This window comes from Bidens hawaiensis, unplaced genomic scaffold, assembly GCF_021521415.1.
Source record: "Bidens hawaiensis isolate Kalapana, Puna unplaced genomic scaffold, B.hawaiensis_p1.1 tig00036719_1, whole genome shotgun sequence".
Lineage (NCBI taxonomy): Eukaryota > Viridiplantae > Streptophyta > Magnoliopsida > Asterales > Asteraceae > Bidens > Bidens hawaiensis.
This window is the reverse complement of record NW_027505427.1, coordinates 17,232-36,730: the sequence shown is the minus strand read 5'-3', so window position 1 is coordinate 36,730 and position 19,499 is coordinate 17,232. Positions and strand designations below refer to the sequence as shown.

At 35.8% G+C, this 19,499-nt stretch overlaps 1 protein-coding gene and 1 pseudogene across 2 annotated transcripts; both read right to left on the bottom strand.

The window, feature by feature from the left end:
• Nucleotides 1–203: 203 nt before the first annotated feature.
• On the bottom strand, nt 204–4,761 carry LOC143613135 (uncharacterized). The gene is made up of 4 exons (XM_077086928.1): nt 4,664–4,761; nt 2,453–2,605; nt 1,398–1,454; nt 204–1,272 (listed from the first exon to the last, which is right to left on the bottom strand). The coding sequence occupies exons 1-4, from the start codon at nt 4,736–4,738 to the stop codon at nt 298–300; spliced, it is 1,260 nt and encodes a 419-aa protein (XP_076943043.1). The 5' UTR covers nt 4,739–4,761; the 3' UTR covers nt 204–297.
• Nucleotides 4,762–5,810: 1,049 nt separating this feature from the next.
• On the bottom strand, nt 5,811–13,177 carry LOC143613128 (putative methyltransferase PMT5; annotated as a pseudogene). The gene is made up of 8 exons (XR_013150062.1): nt 12,570–13,177; nt 12,326–12,461; nt 11,647–11,887; nt 10,255–10,459; nt 9,675–9,836; nt 8,304–8,608; nt 7,307–7,439; nt 5,811–6,350 (listed from the first exon to the last, which is right to left on the bottom strand). The product of XR_013150062.1 is annotated as a putative methyltransferase PMT5 (transcript).
• Between the last annotated feature and the right edge of the window lie 6,322 nt (nt 13,178–19,499).

The window sequence follows — 19,499 nt, the reverse complement described above, 5'->3', positions numbered from 1 at the left end:
CATCACCATCTGTTCTGAGTTAACTAGACTTATAATTAATGTCTCATTTTGGATCCACTGTATAATTCTGCATCATACTTTTATTTGACCTGTACTCAGATGTATCATTATTAAAAATAAAAAATTACACTGCAGCTTCAAGAAATGGATTATGGACCAAAGAATATAACTTTAGATCAATGAACCATATAAAATTAATTTGTTTCCTAAAATCACAACTTACACAAGCAATTGGTCACAAAATTTTAAATATCATGTGAGTTCATAACATTAAGCTACAAAACTGCAAAAAAAACCTCAAAAAGGAAATCCTTTATGTTGAATCTTTTTCGCCTTTTCAGCTAACCGCTTTACATCTTTTGCATCCACATAGCATCTCGTCAACTCGTTAGCAATCTCGGGAGGGTGACAATCAACAAACACCTTCAAAAACCTCTTTTCCGTCATCCTCAAAGCCGTGAACACCTTGGGCCCGTTTACACTCGGGCCAAGTCCCATATCATCAATCTTCGCAGCCAAAGTTATACGCGGCTTCAACACCGTTTCCAAGTTTCTATAAAGCAAAAACGGGTACTTTAGCACAGCCCGAGCCGGCTGCTTCATCGTCGCCACCACAAACGTCATGTTTCTTTGAACTTTGTCAACCGATAAAGTCAACACGAGCGGCGACATACCCACGAGCCGAAACACCTCGTCTTCCAAAAACCCAAACTTTTCAAGATTCGCTACTTTCTCACGTATCGTTTCGAGGCGCGAGATTGCGATAAGCGTGACAACGTATTTATACATTTTCGAGTCTTTCGGGGCCCCGGTTTTTCTAATGTATTCCAACTTTTCAGCGTTTAATGATGTTCTAGGTATCATAGTCGGTCGAGAAAGTAACATTAGCGTTAAATCTCGACCTGTTATACCCATCGAGCTATACAATTCAACGGTGGGTATAATCAGGTTTTCCAAGTCATAAGTTAGAATAGACGGGTTTCTAAGAATGACTTTTTGAAAGGTTTCTTTTGACCCGAATAACTGTTCTAGGTACCGAACACGTTCATCAAGACAACGATTGATTCTACATCTTAAAAAACGAGGCCTGCAGCTAATCATTTGGACCAAACCTGGAGGAGTGAATCCGAGATTTTGAAGAATTTGGAGTTTCGATTGGAGTTTATCGAGTCGGGCTTTGTGGAGCGATGGCATACGTTTAAGAATTTTAGATATTTGTTGACTGTTACATCCCCATGCTTTGAATGCATCTTCACACGTGTTCGGTGGTAACTGATACTCTTGGAGTGAAAAGGAAAACAAAAAATACATTAAGTGTTATAAAATAAAAATAATAATTGGAGTATGAATTTTTTTCAAAAATAATAATAATAATAATAATAATAAAAATTTGAGACCTGATTTTGTTGTGGTTTGTGTTTCTTATCAGAAGCATTGGAGGATGCATCCATCATCTGAAGAAGACATTAAAAAGACTAATTTCAGCTTTACATGAATCTATATAATATGGATTAATAAGTTTTTAGGTGATAACTTTAATCTATATTAGGCTTGTAAACGAACCGAACGAACAAGAACAAGGGTATGTTTGTGTTCGTTTATTTAACTTTAAACGAACACGAACACTTAATCGAACAAATATTTGTGTTCATGTTCGTTTATTTAAAAAGTGAACATGTTCGTGTTCGTTTATGTTCGTTTGTTTAAAATCTAAACGAACAGTTCATGAACATAACCGAACAAAAATAAGCGAACATAAATGATCAAATGTAAATGAAGACAAACTAACACAAATGAACACACCTAAATGACCAAATATGAAGCCATTAAGTAGTTGACTCATCCAAATATTATTTAATTATATTCTATTAATACATAAATGAGCATAAAAGAACGTATTTACACAAATATTCATGAACATAGATAAACGAACGATACATTCGTTCAATTAAACGAACATAAATTTTTTGTTCATGTTCGTTCGTTTATTATATAAGCGAACTTCCCGCCAAACGGTTCACGAACAGTTCGTTGAACGTTAAGTTCGTTTACAGGCCTATAATCTATATATAATGCACGCCAAATAGAAAAATCTTGTTATAAAAGTAAAGAATTTGCAAGAAATCTGATTCTATTAACAGATAATACAAAGTATCAATAAGCATAAAAAACAACTTCGGGATAAACGGGCCATGTTCATGTAAACCCACGAACACATACGTCAACTGTCATGTTCTGGTTTATGCATGTCACGATTTTTGGGTCCGTGACTCTGTGTCATGTTCGTGTAAAGTTTTCAGGTTCATGTCCGGGTGGGTCGACCCGCCAACCCGTGATTCCGTGAATGAGACCCGTTTAGCTCCCCGAATCTCAATACTCAAGAGTCAAGACTTCCACTTTACTTATGTTTGAGCTATTAATCAATCAATGATGACTAGAAGAAAACATTTACCTTCATGTCAAGCACTGGTTCATCGGTTAACTGCAAACATGTTGAAAAAGACGCCCTTAAGCGATCCATAATAAACGCATGGTCACCACCAATGACATAGCTAGCATTATGTGCCAAATGATCTTGGTTAAGCAACATACCAAACCATCGTTCCTGCAGACGACACAGAAAAACATCTGCGTGACATAAATAAAATAATAACATGAATCAATCAACATAAAGCTTCAAGCTTTCATAAAAAAATAGTAGCAAATATGCCATAAATATGTTACACAATCAAATGCACAGCATTAATGAACACGGATAACTTATTTTAATTCATCAAGATAGACAAAATGAGGCATTTCTGATTCGCATTCTAAACCCCTAAACTGATAACTTACAGATGCAAACATTAATAGGCCTACAGACACTAGAAAATGTGCCATAAACATTACCCGAACGTTCAGTAACCTGTTCATGAACCGTCCGGTGGAGAGTTTTGCTTATTTGATAAATGAACGAAGACGGATAAATTTTTTTTGTTTGTTTAACAAAATGAACAAACATGAGCACATACTTCGTTCGTTCATTTATGCTTGTTTATTAACATTCATGTATACGTTATATACTAACAGAAATAATGAAACATTGTATCATGTACTTAATGTTAGAGGTTGCAAAAAAATCAGTTAACGGAACCGACCCAAAAACCAAACCGGTTTGAAACCGATTACGTAGAAACTGAACAGCAACATAATAAGTAAATAATTGTACGGATTGCCCGTTTGTGTTCGTGAACGTTCATTTATGCCATTTTTTAACGTTTGTTTATACTTTATATATTAATAGAAACTAATGAAACATTGTATCATGCACTTAATGTTAGAGGTTGCAAGAAAACCGGTTAACCGAACCGACCCTAAAATCAAACAGAAACCAAACCGGTTTGAAACCGATAATGTAGAAACTGGTTTGGAACCGATTGAAACCGTAAGTTCGGAACCGGTGTGTAATTCTCTCCACCGAAACCAAAATCGGCCAAAACAAATTAAAAAACCGGCCAAAAACCCATCGTAACCTGGTCAAGCAACCCGGCTTCAACCCGAACCGAAACCGATCATAAACCAGTTTTGACTTTTGTTGACCGAACCGAACTGGTTTCAACCCACACCAGTTATGAGTTTAAAACCAGTTTGTGCACCTCTACTTCATCATCATCATCATCATCATCATCATCATCATCATCATCATCATCATCATCATCGTACTCAGTATATCCCACCAATAGCAAAGCTATGGTAGGGTCTGAGGAGGGTAAGATGTAGACAGCCTTACCTCTACCCCATAAGAATAGAGAGGTTGCTTCCGGTGAGACCCCCGGCTCGATAGTAGTTTTGCATCAAGCCTTGGACATAAGGCACATAGCACTCAATCATCGGGACACCGGCTGATCGGTGCATGTAACCTTGTCTTTCGGCTATCAACGCCACTACATGATGCCTGATTAACCGTCCGTCACTTTTAACGTTATTTTCACAAGATTAGTAAAATAACGTCAAAATTAGTGCAATTTCACTTTTGCCCACCCGAGGGTTCACACATATATACATCATATGTGCGCACCGCAAGCAGGGTTAGATAAAGTGTCTTCATTTTTGCCCACCCGATGTGCGCACCTCTACTTATTGTTTTATATTTGTTCGTTTGTTTCAAGATAAAGTGTCTTCATTTATGTTCTTTTATATAGGGCTATTCAAAAAGCTCGTGGCTTGCTCAATAAAAGCTCAAATACATCTGGCTAAAAAAACTTTATTTAAAACAACCTGAACTAAGCTGGCTCATTTTTGTAACCGAGCCAAAAATGACCATGGCTCGGCTCGGCTCGTCTCGTTGGCTCGTTTAATTTCAAAATAGAGCTCAAGCCTAGTTGAGCTGCCTCCTTTAATTTCAAGCTCGAGCTCGACTCGTGAACAGCCCTACTTTTATATTATATACTCGTTTAGATTTTTAACGAACGAACACAAAACGACAAAATTAGGCGTTTCTGATTCACACCCAAAAACCCAAAATTGATTACTTAAACTACAAATTACCAGTCTTTATAAACAACCCACAAATTATTCACCAACCCAAATCACAAAAACCTAAAATTGAACCTCAAAACCCAAGAAACTGAACATTAACATAATAATAATCAGTAAATAATTGTACGGATTGAAATTAACTTACAGTAAAGAATGATGAGAGGACACGTGGGTTATGTGATTGAAGGGTTTTTGTTGTTAATTTGAGATAAGACGCCATTGTTGCTGATACAATTAGCGTTAGAAGCTTTAAAAAGTTAGGAGATAGAAACTGTAGGGGGTGAATTGTAAGTGGTTTGAAGATCAGGGGCTGAAATGAAAGTTTTATAAAGTTTAGTAAACCACATACTTGGAGTTGGACCCAGTTTAAAAATGTCAATTAATTGGGCTCTTCAATCGGGCTTTTCTGATTCGGGTATGGAACTGGGTTCGGGTATAATGGGAATTTGTAAAATCGAGTTGTCAAAGTTGTTCGGCGGTCGGTTTGGGAGTTGAGTGTACTCAGGGTACTTGAAGAATACTCGAACATGATAAATATAAAGAAAATTATGAATATTGTATGTATGTCAAATACCATAAGTTTACTAATATTTATAACAAAATAGGTGAATATCAATATAAATAAAAGAAAATACATTTTTAAATACTAAATTATTTTAAAAATTACTAACCGTTAATTAAAAAAATGATATTCGTTCTTTAATATTGTAGGAATACGAATTACATTTTGTTTTTTTAAGTCATAATCAGCCCAAGTTGACCAACTAAGCCTGATTATAGCCGAGGTTGACCGTCTTTAATCGATTCTTAGTAACAAGGCAGAATTAAAGAAAGTCGCATCTACACCATACCTTGTAACGATTATTCAAGAAGTACCCAGGCTTGTAAGCATACTTTTACAACATTGATTCCACCATGCTTACTACTCCCTCCGTCCCATTATAAGTGTCATAGTTTGAATTTCAAGTCTTTCTTGTTTAACTTTGACCGGCAATATTTTTGTGTGTGTGTTATACAATACTTGATGTAAAATATATGAATGGATTGGGTTTTAAATGTATTTTACATTGATATAATTTTCATCAAGTATTATATGACACGAACAAAAATATTTACGGTCAAGGTTGCAAAAAAAAAAACTTGAAAAGTCAAACTATGACACTTATAATGGGACGGAGGGAGTATTAATTTTAGATTTATCTCTACTTATTGTAGTTGATACTTCACCAGCGGTACTCGAGTCGGATCCAAACCGGTTTCTTCAGTAAAGTGGGTCCAAACAGGTTCTTTTGTACACCTCTACTTTGAAAGAATAGCAAACCTACAATTTGAAGATCATGTTGTGATCTTGTTCATATATTAGGTACCCAAGACACCTATATTTCTTGACATATAATGTTTGTTTGGTACAAAATGTAGCTTCAATTACACAAAATAAATAATTAAATAAAACATAACAACAATATACGTGCATAACATATTGATTTCAAAAAGAACTCGAACACGCAGTCAAAAAAACTTCCTCTACTCTACATCTTACAAACGTTCGTTTTTCTCTTTTATCTCATGCGTATTTTAATCTTTAATCGACTAAAACACCGTGCGTTGATGAATTACGTGTCATATATGTATGTATGCGTGTTTGTGTGTGTGTGGTTACACCTTCACTAGAGGAATGATATTCATTTTCTTACAAACGGTTTTTGACAAACGAGTAGCCTTTGGTCACTACCGTTTTCAAGATCGACTACCCTTGCTTCCCATCGTATTTGTGTAGCGATCGTTCGGGCTTTCTCTATAAGTCCCATATTATCCGAAAGAACAACCCAACCCTGAAAAATAATAAACAAATTTTGAGTCACTTTTATAAATAACGAATGTTGATAGTTATTACAAAAAGGGAACACCCGCGTATGTATTCAGTTTGTTTTGTATCACATTCACCCAAAAACAAGCCGAAATATTGTAAAATGACAAAAACACCCTAGCTTTTTATCATCTAACCATCTTTTTGCTAGATCGATACAAGGGTATTTTAGTCTTTTGTGCATGGGCCGGTTCGGGCAAATCAAACCAAAAACCAAAAAGATTTTGAAGACTGCTCAGTTTCGGTTTTTTCGGTTAGGGTTCGATTCGGTTTCGATTTTTTCGGTTTTACCATTTGGATTTAAAATTTTTGGCCCAAAATAATGAATTTGGTTCTAAAAGAGCCTAAATATTTTTGTTAATAATTGTTAATTGATTATTATACATTTAGACTAAAGTATTTGGGTTACACTATTTACTAAATTCTTATAAATTACTTAACATTCAAAATGAAAATCCATAAATTCGGTTCGGGTCGTTTTTATTACATGCAAACCAAAACCGAGCCGAGAATTCGGTTTTTACGAAAACATAAAACCAAACCGTCAGTTTATGTTTGAGTTCGGTTATTTCAGTTCGGTTTCTTTGGATTCATGCACACCCCATCGTTCATATAAATGAAATCAAATACATATTTGGGCGGCCTATACAATAGTTCATAGTTTCTGAACTTATATGTGGCTTAAATAAAGTCCTCGTCGGCTACATAATACCCACCGTAAAATATAAAATATAAGTACATAGGTGGGCTCTACACCTCTACATATATTATCCTTACAAAAACCATATTTTTAACATTATTTTTAAAGCTGACTAAATCTATTTACGAGGGTATGCACTAAACGGGTCGCTTTTAACCTTTTTGACTAATTCAACCAATTTGGCCTTATACTTTTTAGTCTTAATACAACATAAAAGATACCTCGGGGCGTAGAATTCGATCAATCTCCAAAAGTAAACTTTTCATGCTGCATCCCTCTGAACTAAGGATCGAGAGGAGTTCATTCGCATGAACCAGGTCGTATGTTCGTGGATATGTTGGAAAAGGTTCACACCTACGTTCCGATACAAAGAAAACTCATAAACATCAATGCCATTAGTTAATAGTTCATATTTTTATTTTACGAAAACTAATAGATAACATGTTACAATACAAGAAAATTGATAAGATAATATATATCAATTACAATATGATAATAATAATCGCAAACTAATGTAGGCAGCCAATTTAAGAAAGAGGACTGGTATACAATAAACGATAGGTGAAAGCAGGCGGGTTGGGTAACAGGCCAAAACAGTAAAATTTGTGTACGGGTGTTGAAATTAATCAACTATTACTTTTTTCATGAATGATTAGTGTGCTAAATATGCCTAGAAAAGTTACATAATTTAATAACAATATAAAGTTTTTCAATAAGATAATTTAGTAGGTTTTATGAGGTCAAAAAATGCTTGCAATTGTCAAAAATTGCTTTCACTGAATTTGCACATAAGTCCATGGACTTATTTTTGCAAGATTAAATCACTGCACGTAAAAACTTAACGAAAAGTACGCTTTGGAAAATTTTAACCCATTTGGCCCGTTTCTTTCTAAGGGAATATTTTTAACTGTTCGAACTATTAGAGATACACCGTAGGCCCATAATAATCAACCCATTTGAGGTAAAAACTATTAAACTTTTTTCCAAAACTATTTAATTACTTAAATACAAGAATTGTATTATTTCAATAATAATATTGCTTTTTGAGTAAAATGATTTAGAAGGTTTTATGCTGTAAAAATACACTGTTCGAGTTACAAGTTTCAACCCATTCGGCCCGTTTCATTTTAAACTAATTATTTTAACCATTTGACCCGTTCACAAATAAGTGGGTCAAAATTAACAGTTACTGATATTGAATAATGTAAAGAACCTTACCAGTCATGCAAAACACCAGCAAAACCCTGATGAAGTATGAGTGGGAGTGTATTACGAGTGCCAAGCGGGACAACATTCATAACCCAAACAGATTTGCCTGCTTCTAAAAATGCAGAATTTAATCCACCATAATTTGCATTCATGTCCATCACATTTCGTATCATATTATATGGCGGTAACGGGTCTTCATCCCCGGGCCTCTTCGGGTGATCAGAGAAAATTAAGGGTGTCAGCAAAGACCAATAATTCCTTAAAGCTATTCGTGAAGACTCAAAATCTTCATCGAACTCATCTTTCTGAATTTCTGTAAGAATAAGCATATATTAATTAGTTCAATACTCCCAGTTGGATTTATTAAGACTGGACTACTTCGACAAAAACAAATGGTTTTCAACTCTTCATATATGAAACCAGACCGAACAAAATAATATTGCGGTTTGATCGGTCTTATAATTCGGTTCCGACCTTAACGTGTTGCTTAAGACATTGATTCATGTTAAATTTATAAGGTGTGTGTATGGAAAATAAAGAAGGGTATTCGTATATATTCATATATATATGGAAAGACGGGGGAGTGAGAAGCCATAGCAATATTATATGCATTTCGGGCCTCAGTTTCTGCATCATGATCCACCTAACACAGGTACTGTGACTGGCATATATATATATACGAAAACATATTATCATACTCATTTTTAGGGTAGTAACTAAAACAAATCTGAAAGCCAAAACAATAACTCGAAATTGTACAAAAGAAACAATTCTTATATGTTGAGAACTGCGAGAATTGCATAAAGCACTTGTACATTGTGCATTAATGAGATAGTGGGGTAGGCAGTTATGTAACCTCCCTCTATATAACACTTAACGCAAAAGGTACAAGTTCATTATGCGGTTCTGACAATTCTCAACATAAAAATGGTTCTGAAATAAACACCCCTCTCTATGTAAAGGCATACAGTTCAATGACAGAATTTCATTGTTAGGCAAATGTCTAGAATGCCCTTCAATAGAAGAAGCTTGCGGTCCAAAAGCGTAGCATTATTAATATTGTGTAATGATTAAAGAAAGGAAACTAATTTATATAAGAATGAAATTTTGCAAACAAGGAAATGGTGCATTACTTTGGGAGTAATTTCAGATATATCATTCTAAAAGTTTAAAATTTCAAAATTACCCATCCAAATAAAACACTAAAATATTTATATTTACCCCCTCCAAATTTCATAATATAGAGGGATAAATATGATATAGTATAATTTGGAGAGGTGGATATGAAACTTCAAACTTTTGAAGCGTATATATGAAACTAATCCTTCATATTGAGAAAACACAAAAATGGAAATCATTGCATTTAGAATAATACTTTCCATGAATTTCCAGCTCAGCAGGGGTTATATGGAAACTGGAATTCCTGTTCTGAATAGGGACCCAGCGTTTGCTGGCAGTCCCCCTATGCAAGATGCAAGTGGCTGATAATAAGATTGAGTATCATCATGTCCTTCTCTACATGGTGGAATGACACCCTGCTTGCTGCCAAAATATACATAAAATAAAATAAGTTTACTGAAAAATTCCCTCCATTCGTTTGAGAATTTTGAGATCTGAAAAACCAACATTCAGAAATGTTACAAAAGTAATATATAAATAATAAATTTATATATATAGGATTTGGAATACAAATATGCATTCCATGATGTGTCAACATGTTATATAACTTAAAAACTGTTGTGCTTGCAAAAATATTAAAGAGTGTTTTTGTCGTTCAACATGTTTTTTTGCCAAACTTGACATAAGTGAAACCATATACATAATATTTGGGTGGCCTTGATAAATATAGTTGTTTACTTTGGTAACGTCCACATAAACTAACCTTATATTATACTTGTAACTCGTAAACTTTTTGAAAATTAAAGAAAAACTAAGATTAAATGTGATATAATAATGTTACCCGGACGAGTAGCATTGGGGATCAACAGTTTTCTGCCATATAAAAGTTTCTTCTTCTTGAGCTACACATGTCCAGCAAATCTTTTTAGTGAGATCTTCAATAGGTCTAGCCATGCTTCCCTGCTTTGTACTTAATGAACTTACATGTAAGACAAAATAGCCACCGGGCTTCAAGATCCGATCAGCTTCGATAAGAAACATTCCATCTAATTTATAGAAGTATAATTAGAAACAGAAATAAACAGCCATAACTTTTAACATTTTGTCCATCAACAAAACAACAAATATTAAATGTGCAATCAATGCAGATTTAAGAGTTAATGATGATGAGTATTAAGGGTAAAACGGAGAAATTAGCAAACTGTTACTATCCATTTCTAAAAGTAGACAATTGTTTTGTGATATATTGAAATAGAAATGTGAATATGCAAGTTATTATCTACATAAATATGTATATGTAACCTAATTAATTTTTTTTTATCAAAATAATGATGTTCAATATTTGAACAGCTACATTCTCCCAATACAAAAGAAAAAAAAAAGAGATTTAATGCACAATTAATGCAGATATTAGTTAGCTGAATGCCAGCTTTACTCTTGCTACATTTAAGAGAGCAATTGACTAGAAAATGTTCAAGATTTAATAAGAGTAATTAAGGGTAAAATGGGAAAAGTAGACTCTTATTATCCACTTGTGACCAATTATTTTGCAACGCATTATATTGAGCAGGGACATTGAAATTATTGTCCAGGCAGATATATATGATTACAGAATTTTAATCAAAAGAATGATATTCAAAATTTAAGGGGGGAGGGGGTGGTTCCAAATCTATCACCCACCACACCCAATGGTGGTGTGCCACCTCACCCCACCACATTCCATCACTAGTGATGGAATTTAGTGGGGGTGGTGGTAATGTGATAGTTTTGATATAAATACATACATATATATATAGGTTTTTGTGTGTGTGTGATGGGTTTTGTGTGGGGATTCGTGTGCGTGATGGCCATCACGTAAACCCTCTCATCACGCGTGATGAGAGGGGTGGCGGCGGTGTTCGTGATGCCATCACGCGTGATGATTTCCCATCACGCACCACCCCGAGTCCCCTAAGTATTTCCTTCCGTCCATTATTATTGTCCACAAACAAAAAGATATACATTTAATGCAAATCTTAATTAGTAAAATGCCAACTTTACTTTTAATTTGACAGTTTTACCCTTGCACCTCAAACACCTTAAAAAACCATTTGTTGTTTACACGTCAATTTTTTTTAAACAGAAATTTGTGTACAAATCACATCCCTTTTCATAGAGTATGATAAGCATGGAAGTTACTCGACAATAACACATGTTAACAATAAAAAATATCAAACGCTGCCAGGTGGACTACCTTTTTTGTCCCATAAGATACCACATTGTGCACAGTGAACCATGTCATATGACAATGATGGGAATGGAAGTTTTCTTGAAATGAAGTTGCCTATAACAGCTGGAAGACCTCTTTCAAGGGATAACTGAACTTGACTACCAGTTAACTCATAAGCAGCCATACAAACAGCCATTACTTTCAGTGAAAGCAAATGAGCCCCAAAGCTACCAAACCCACAACCAATATCAAGTACTGTACGTACCTGTCCATAAAGAATTTGTATTAAAAACAATGTGTAATTCAAGATCATATATTCAAAAAGGTTTCAGGTTTATTTAGGTCATTGAGTGCGGGTCGATTTGGTTGACCTACTAAGTACTAACACCTTTTTGTCATATTTTATTTATTTATAAACAATGAATGTGTTAATTACGGACCTATGGTTAGAAAACAACAAAGTTACAATAATAATCTCTATTGAACAATATGATTAAAGAAGTTGTGTACACTACAAATACACTTTGATTGACTTTCAACCTTTTGTACCATTTTTCAAAGAAAAACACAGCCCATATCAAACCAGTCAAAAGTAACTACGTTGGAATCACCACATCTACTAATTACACATAGAATTGCAATGAAAATTACGGGGATAACTAATAAATCAAAATCAAGATAATTAATAGGGATCGGTACTTACTACAGCTTGAAGAAAATCAGCATCACTACCCAATCCTAACATCTCCGCAACTTGGTGGGAGTATTCTTTAACTCCATCATGGATTAACCCATCATCTGAATGGAAAGAAATTTGATTCTCTTCCAATAGCATTAGCCTACAAAAGAAATTTGAGGTGAAGACATCAATGGGCAGTCATTAATGCACTATAATATAAAGAAAACCTTGTTTTAACTCGTTCGTTAAACTCAAAACTAGAAATTACCTTTTTGTCATGCTTCCAGAAGAGAGAAATTGGTCTTTACTAATCTTTACATTTCCGTTCCATATTACATCTCTACCAACTGGCCAACTAAGAGGAGATTTATAATCGCGTGGAGGACGAACCAAACAATCTTCATGGTAATTTGATAATTCACAATGTCGATCAAACTCTTCACCATCCTTAAACCCTGCTAAAAGATTTGCAGACACATTGTAGCAAGGAACGTAATGCTCTCTTTCTTTGCCACAAATCCTAAACTCATTCAGATTACTATCTCCATACGATAAACTTGTTAACTCCAAATAATCACTTGTTGTTTGATCTTTTAGTCTTCTATAGTTCGTATAAATGTCTGATTTTATACTAAACGAGACGGATTCAAACGTGGTAAACGAAGATGAACGTAACAAAATAGTAAGTGCAAGAACACTAACAAAACAGATTAGTAACCAATTCCATGGTGGTCTCGGGCCGAAAATTAAAGAAAGTTTATGAAACAAAGGTCTCCTCATATCAAAACACTACAATCCGCTTCCAAATATCGACTTACACGCACCTCTATCAAATATCAAACTACTGTTCTGACGTCAACTTACATCATAGCTGATAACCACATCCTATCATGACTTCAAATCTCATTAGGCAAATACCATCAATTCAACAAAAAATCACATGATCATGACATCATGTCAGAAACCAGTGAAATTTGCCCCAAACCTAACCAACAGATGCAACTGAGCAAGATCAAGAAACCAATCAACCACTTTCCAAATTTAAGTAACTGAATGTCAGCAGAAATATCTTCAGATCAACCTGAAATTGTCAACGAAAGGGAAAATTACACCTTCAATCCACATCATAACCATTAATAAACAAAAAAACACATATTATTTACACATTTCACATCAAACTCTTCACAGTATAAAATCGGATCTGATCCGTACAAAGAAACTCATATAATCACCATATATGTTAGCAGAGCTAGAAAAACCGAGACTAGGCCAATTTCCGGCTAATTTCCAACTAACCTTTGTAAATTACATATAAAAATGTGTGTGTGTGCGTATAACAGAAAAATACAAATAAAAGTGAGTGTAAATGAAAATCACATATAGCTCCTAGTAAGTTCTACAATCCACATCATTGCCATATAGTTACCGGTACACAATTCACACCAAATTCTTGACGAAATCAATACAGATCTGATCCGTACAAACAAACTCAAACAATAATCATACTCGCTAGAATTTTGAGCAAATCACAGGTTCGTAGAGAGCGTAGATTGGACTCGAAACGATTAAGTTGAACAGCATCAACAGCTCTAATATACCATTGACAACGGCAAAGGTGAATAACAGCTATCTATTCAACAGTTTCCTGATCTGGACATGCAATTACAATTTCAAATTCAATACTGATCTGATCCGTACAATCAAACTCAACAATCATCATAATAATCATATTCCCTAGGGTTTTGAGCAAATTACAGCTTCAAATCCACGTCATTACCATATAATTACACAATTCACATCAAACTGTTAACAGAATCAATACAGATCTGATCCGTACAATCAAAGTCAAATAATAATCATATTCGCTAGCGTTTTGAGCTAATTACCAGTTCGTAGAGTTTATAATGCAGCTTCGTACGTAGATTCGACTCGAAACAACAAAGCTGAACAGCATCAATAGGTTTAATTCACCATTGACAACAATACAGGTGAATAACAGCTGTTGATTCAACACATATAGACATATAGTTACATAATTACAGAATCAATACAGATCTGATCCGTACAATCAAACTCAACTAATCACCATATATCTTAGGGTTTTAAGCAAATTACAGCTTCAAATCCACGTCATTACAATATAATTACACAATTCACATCAAATAGCTAACAATATCAATCCGGATCTGATCCGTACAATCAAATTCAAACTCAAACTCAACAATAAAATTACTCGCTAAGGTTTTAAGCAAATTACCAGTTCGCAGAGTGTAGAATACATCATTTACAATCAATAAACAAATTATACACATATAATTACACTATTCACATCAAATAGCTAACAGAATCAACACGGATCTGATCCGTACAATCAAATTCAAACTCAAACTCAAATAATAATTGTATTCGCTAGGGTTTTGAGCTAATTACCAGTTCATAGAGTGTACAATACGACATTACAGTCAATAAACACATGTAATTACACAATTGACATCACATTGCTTACATAATCAATACAGATCTGATCCGTACAATCAAATTCAAACTCAAACTCGAATAATAATCATATTCGCTAGGGTTTTGAGCTAATTACCAGTTCGTAGAGTTTTTAATACATCATTTACAATCATTAAACAAATTATACACATATAATTACACTATTCACATCATATAGCTAACAATATCAATCCGGATCTGATCCCTACAATCAAACTCAAATTCGAATAATAATAATAATAATCGCTAGGGTTTTGAGCAAATTACCAGTTAATAATATAGTGTATAATAATGCAGTTTATTGCATGGATTGAATAGGTTTAATTGGCCGTTGGTTCAACGGTTTTGGTGATCTCTGAAGACGCAGTTTTGTGATAAATGAGATGATGCAAATTGAGTACAGAAAAGGGAATTTTGATTAATGATTAGAAACTATTAATAAATTAAATTAAATAAAAAATGAATAATAATAATAATAAAATGTAGTGAAGCTGTTTGGTGGAATAATTGTACATGACTGCAATTGCACCTTTCCTCCTTCAAGAGTGCTTTGTCATTTGTGTATTATTATTATTATTATTACTGGTTTTTATCCCTTATATTATGGGGTTGTTTTATATTGTATGTTCTAATATTTATTTATTTTTTGAATTTATATTTTTTATTGTATGAAAGTTAATAATATACTTATGGTTTGATGATAAATTGTTTCACAAATAAATGAGATGTTATAACCCGTTTAAAAGCTATATGGTTTTGATGAGACCCAAGACCCGTTTATTTTTTTTACTATAAAATTGATTTTTTTAATTATAAATAATATTTATGAAAGTTAATAATATACGTATGGTTTGATGAGACCCAAGACCCGTTTTTTTAACTATAAAATTGGTTTTCTAATTTAAATAATATATATCTTTTTTAAAATAAATATGATTATTTTTAGTATATCCTATTTTATAGGATTTTTACATCAATAATTTGATGAGAATAATTTTATATTTACTGAGATGTTATAACCCGTTTAAGGAATATATGTAGGTTCCCAGCCGGATCTACACGGAAGTATCTCGTACTACGTAGGTGCGGAATCCCTACGTAAGACGATACGAGTGTTCTATGCGATATACGTTAAAACCAAGCACAAATACACGTTACAATACTCAAAAGACACGTTGTATTGCAACTCCTTTAACACGTGATATCCAAATCACAATTACACGTTCTGGTTCACCTTTTCAAAACCAAGCCGTAGCCTAACATATATAGTTATCGACAACTTCGCCTAACAGACTAGGCGAAGTTGTCAATAACTTCGCTTGTCCACAAGTTCGCTTATATCAGGCGAACTTGTGAGACAACTTAACTAAAACACAAAAACAAAATCAACTAACACGATTATAGACACTAGATACTGAACTACTGACATCATGTACCAACAGACTCCCCCTTGGCAGTAGCTTCATATCTCTAACTTCAATCACGTGTCTTGTAATCCCAAAACTCGAGTCACCCGTCTTCAAGCATGAACACCTTCTCTGACACAAACGGAAACTACTCTCTGATATTTCTTGGCTTCATCTTTCCATGCAGGAATATAGAATATCTTTTTCTCTTTCAGCACCTGCAAGTCAGCTTGAGACAAATTCACCAAGTGCATTGGATCATACACTCTCAGCAACTCTTGTTCATCTTCATCCTCCATCACCGATTCAGCTGTTTCACTATCGACATACCACCATTTCAGATTCTTTAAGACATCCTTGGGCATTTGTTTCATCGGCACTTCTTTTAAACACCGGATAGGCTTATACTTTATTATCATCCAAGGCTTGCCATCAGCTCTCATTCCTCTGTCTTTATCTTCAACGAGCTTTCCTTTCTGCGGCTTTAACAGCTCGAACTTTTTATCTTTTATACTTTTTTTCCAAACGATCTTCCCAATAATCCTAGCCATATTATCATCATTCCTGTTTATCAACCCCAACTTGGCTAAGTCCTTCACCTCACACTCCGGCAAGGTATTCAATGATCTCAACAACCTTTTGAAGTACTGAACTCCGTCAAATCGTTTAATCACAAACAGCTTCAGCTGCTCATCATATAACCAGCATATAATCCCCTTCTTCGATTCAGCATACCCTTTGATATTATAACTTTTCTTAAACATAGTTGGAACCGCTGGTTTCTTTGTCTTTACGAACCATTGAGCGTAGCCTTCTTTCCATCTCGGCTGCTTTTCCCATTCAGTCTCGTCACTTCCCATATCATGACTCACATTTGTCTTATCAACTTCCGGAATCTCATGCTCAACATTTTCCTCCACAATCTCTCCCTCTTCAATCTCACTATCAATTACAATGTCAGCTCCTATCTTCTCAATCTCTTCAACCGGTAACACATCGTCGTCACCTGCAATATCAACATCCAAACTTTCCACATCATCCACTACCACCACATCATCACCCCCTGATTCACCAGTTGCACCAGTAGACTCCCCCCTGAGATGTGGAAGTCCCAAGAGTTTGTTCAGTTCTTGGCAACTCACCACCTGCACCTTTCGATGCATTGGGATCATCGTCTCGATCATTCCTCTTCTTCGTCCTCAACTCATCGCCCTTGCAGCTCGTCTCCCCCTGAGATGCTAATAACTGTTTTAAAGCATCAAAAAGTTTACCGTGCTCAATCAGGAGGGACGACTGAATCTGATTTTCTGCAACAAGGCGCTGGATAGCATGAGTCTGGATCAAGTTTATTCTCGACTGTTCTGCCACGACCCTTTCAAGAGTTGCTATCCTGTCTGAGTCAGATAAGGTTGCATCAAAATCAAAACTCATATGAGAGGTGTCTTGAGCATACGGTGAAGGGATTCCCAAAGTAGCCGAAACATCAGAAACAGGCTGAAAAGTAACCGCAGGTGGTATTGTAACAGATAACCCTGCAGTGACAACCAGCGTCGACTCAACGAATCTTGCAACAACCTCCGATGGAGTAAGTGTAGGAGGTGGCAAGGAAACAATTTCTGGAGCCGAGAGTTGAAATGTGGTAGGTGGAATGCCAAAAGAAGATGATGTTGTCAACACGGGGGCACCTGAGGTGATCGGTCCTGTCACAGACAACGATGCAGGGACCATAGTCATACCAGATAAGGCGGGTGGAGAGAAACGAACCACCCTCGAGCTTTCACCAGCTCCCGATCCTTCACCAGTTCTAACCCTTTTAGATCGACGAATCAACCTATCTAACTCCTCCTCAAAATCAGATTCACTGTCATCTGTATCTTTCTTTCTTTTTCCATGAATCCTTTCTTGAGCGACCAGTATATGTCTTGCTTCAGCAACATCATCAGCTGAGGAGTCAGAGTCGGTTCTCTCAGAATCAGCTACCGACGTAGCTACCAACGGCACATCAGCACTAGAAACCTCTGCTACTGAGACCTGAACCTCTGCCTCAGGATCAACTCGTTCCATATCGAAAAATCTTTGGCCACCAAAAGCAGCTTCAAGGTCTACTTGATCCTCCGGCGCCACAACAGGAGCAGCAGGCAATGCTTGCTGTACCACAGGTGGTGGTTGAGAGACAACAGCCTGTTGCGGTGCCGGATCCCGAAACTCGTCTCCACGAGGAGCAACATACGCCGGGTTTATCAAATACCCAAATAGCGGAGTATGTCGTGGACGAAGCTCTGGTTTACTTCGAGCACTCAATGATCTGCATTGTGCAAAAATCCTCTTGCTGACACTCTCTACATAACGAATCGGACGGCGCTGAGGTAGCGTAGGAGCTACATGATTCAAGATCATTTGTAAAAAACCTTGGATACATCAAGAATCTTTCACGAGCCACTGCACGTCTCTGACGGTCTATCTCATAAAACACCATCTGACTGAAGCTGTAAGGCTTGTTGTAAGTCAGTGCTATCATTGCCGATTGCATCGTGGCACCCATACCGTCCGTTCCAGCCTTAGGACCCGACATGCATACGATCATCACGTGCATGAGAAAACGCCATTGATCCAACAAGAATCCTTTACGTCTCTGAGTGTCACCCAATGGACCAGAATAGCCCATTCTTAAAAATGCACCATCTCTGAATGGAGCAACAAAGTCTGTAGGATCATCTCTCGTTTCATTCCCAAACTGCAAGGCGACCCTTATCTGTTCCGATGAGAACTGCACCTCTTGATTGTTAACTGTGGCGCGCATGACTGGGGGCTCGACTCTGCAATCATACTCAACCGTCTGCCAGAAGTCTTCTATGTTCGGCAGAGAAATGGGCAGAGTTGTAGTAATAACATGGAAAATACGCGAGCGAATAAGAAAAGTGATGATCTCGCGATAATCATCAACACCGCTAGCATCCGGGTCCAGTGTGATGTACATATTGTGTCCCGGAAAGAATTGACGGTGGTTATCACCACCTTCGTCACCACCAGCACCACCGGCTCCTGCTACAGCTGCCATATCTGCATAACAAACGGTCTAAGTTAGAAAATCGTCAAAGCAAATCATAACTTCGCCTATTACCATGAGCGAAGTTAAGATAAACTTTAGTGTGCAGGCGAAGTTAGACATATGGCGAAGTTGAGCACAACTTCGCCTATACAATAACTTCGCCCGATAAACAGATTAACATTTTAAATAATATAAGGCACTAGGTGAAGTTAGGTATAAGGCAAAGTTAAGGATAACTTCGCCTCAC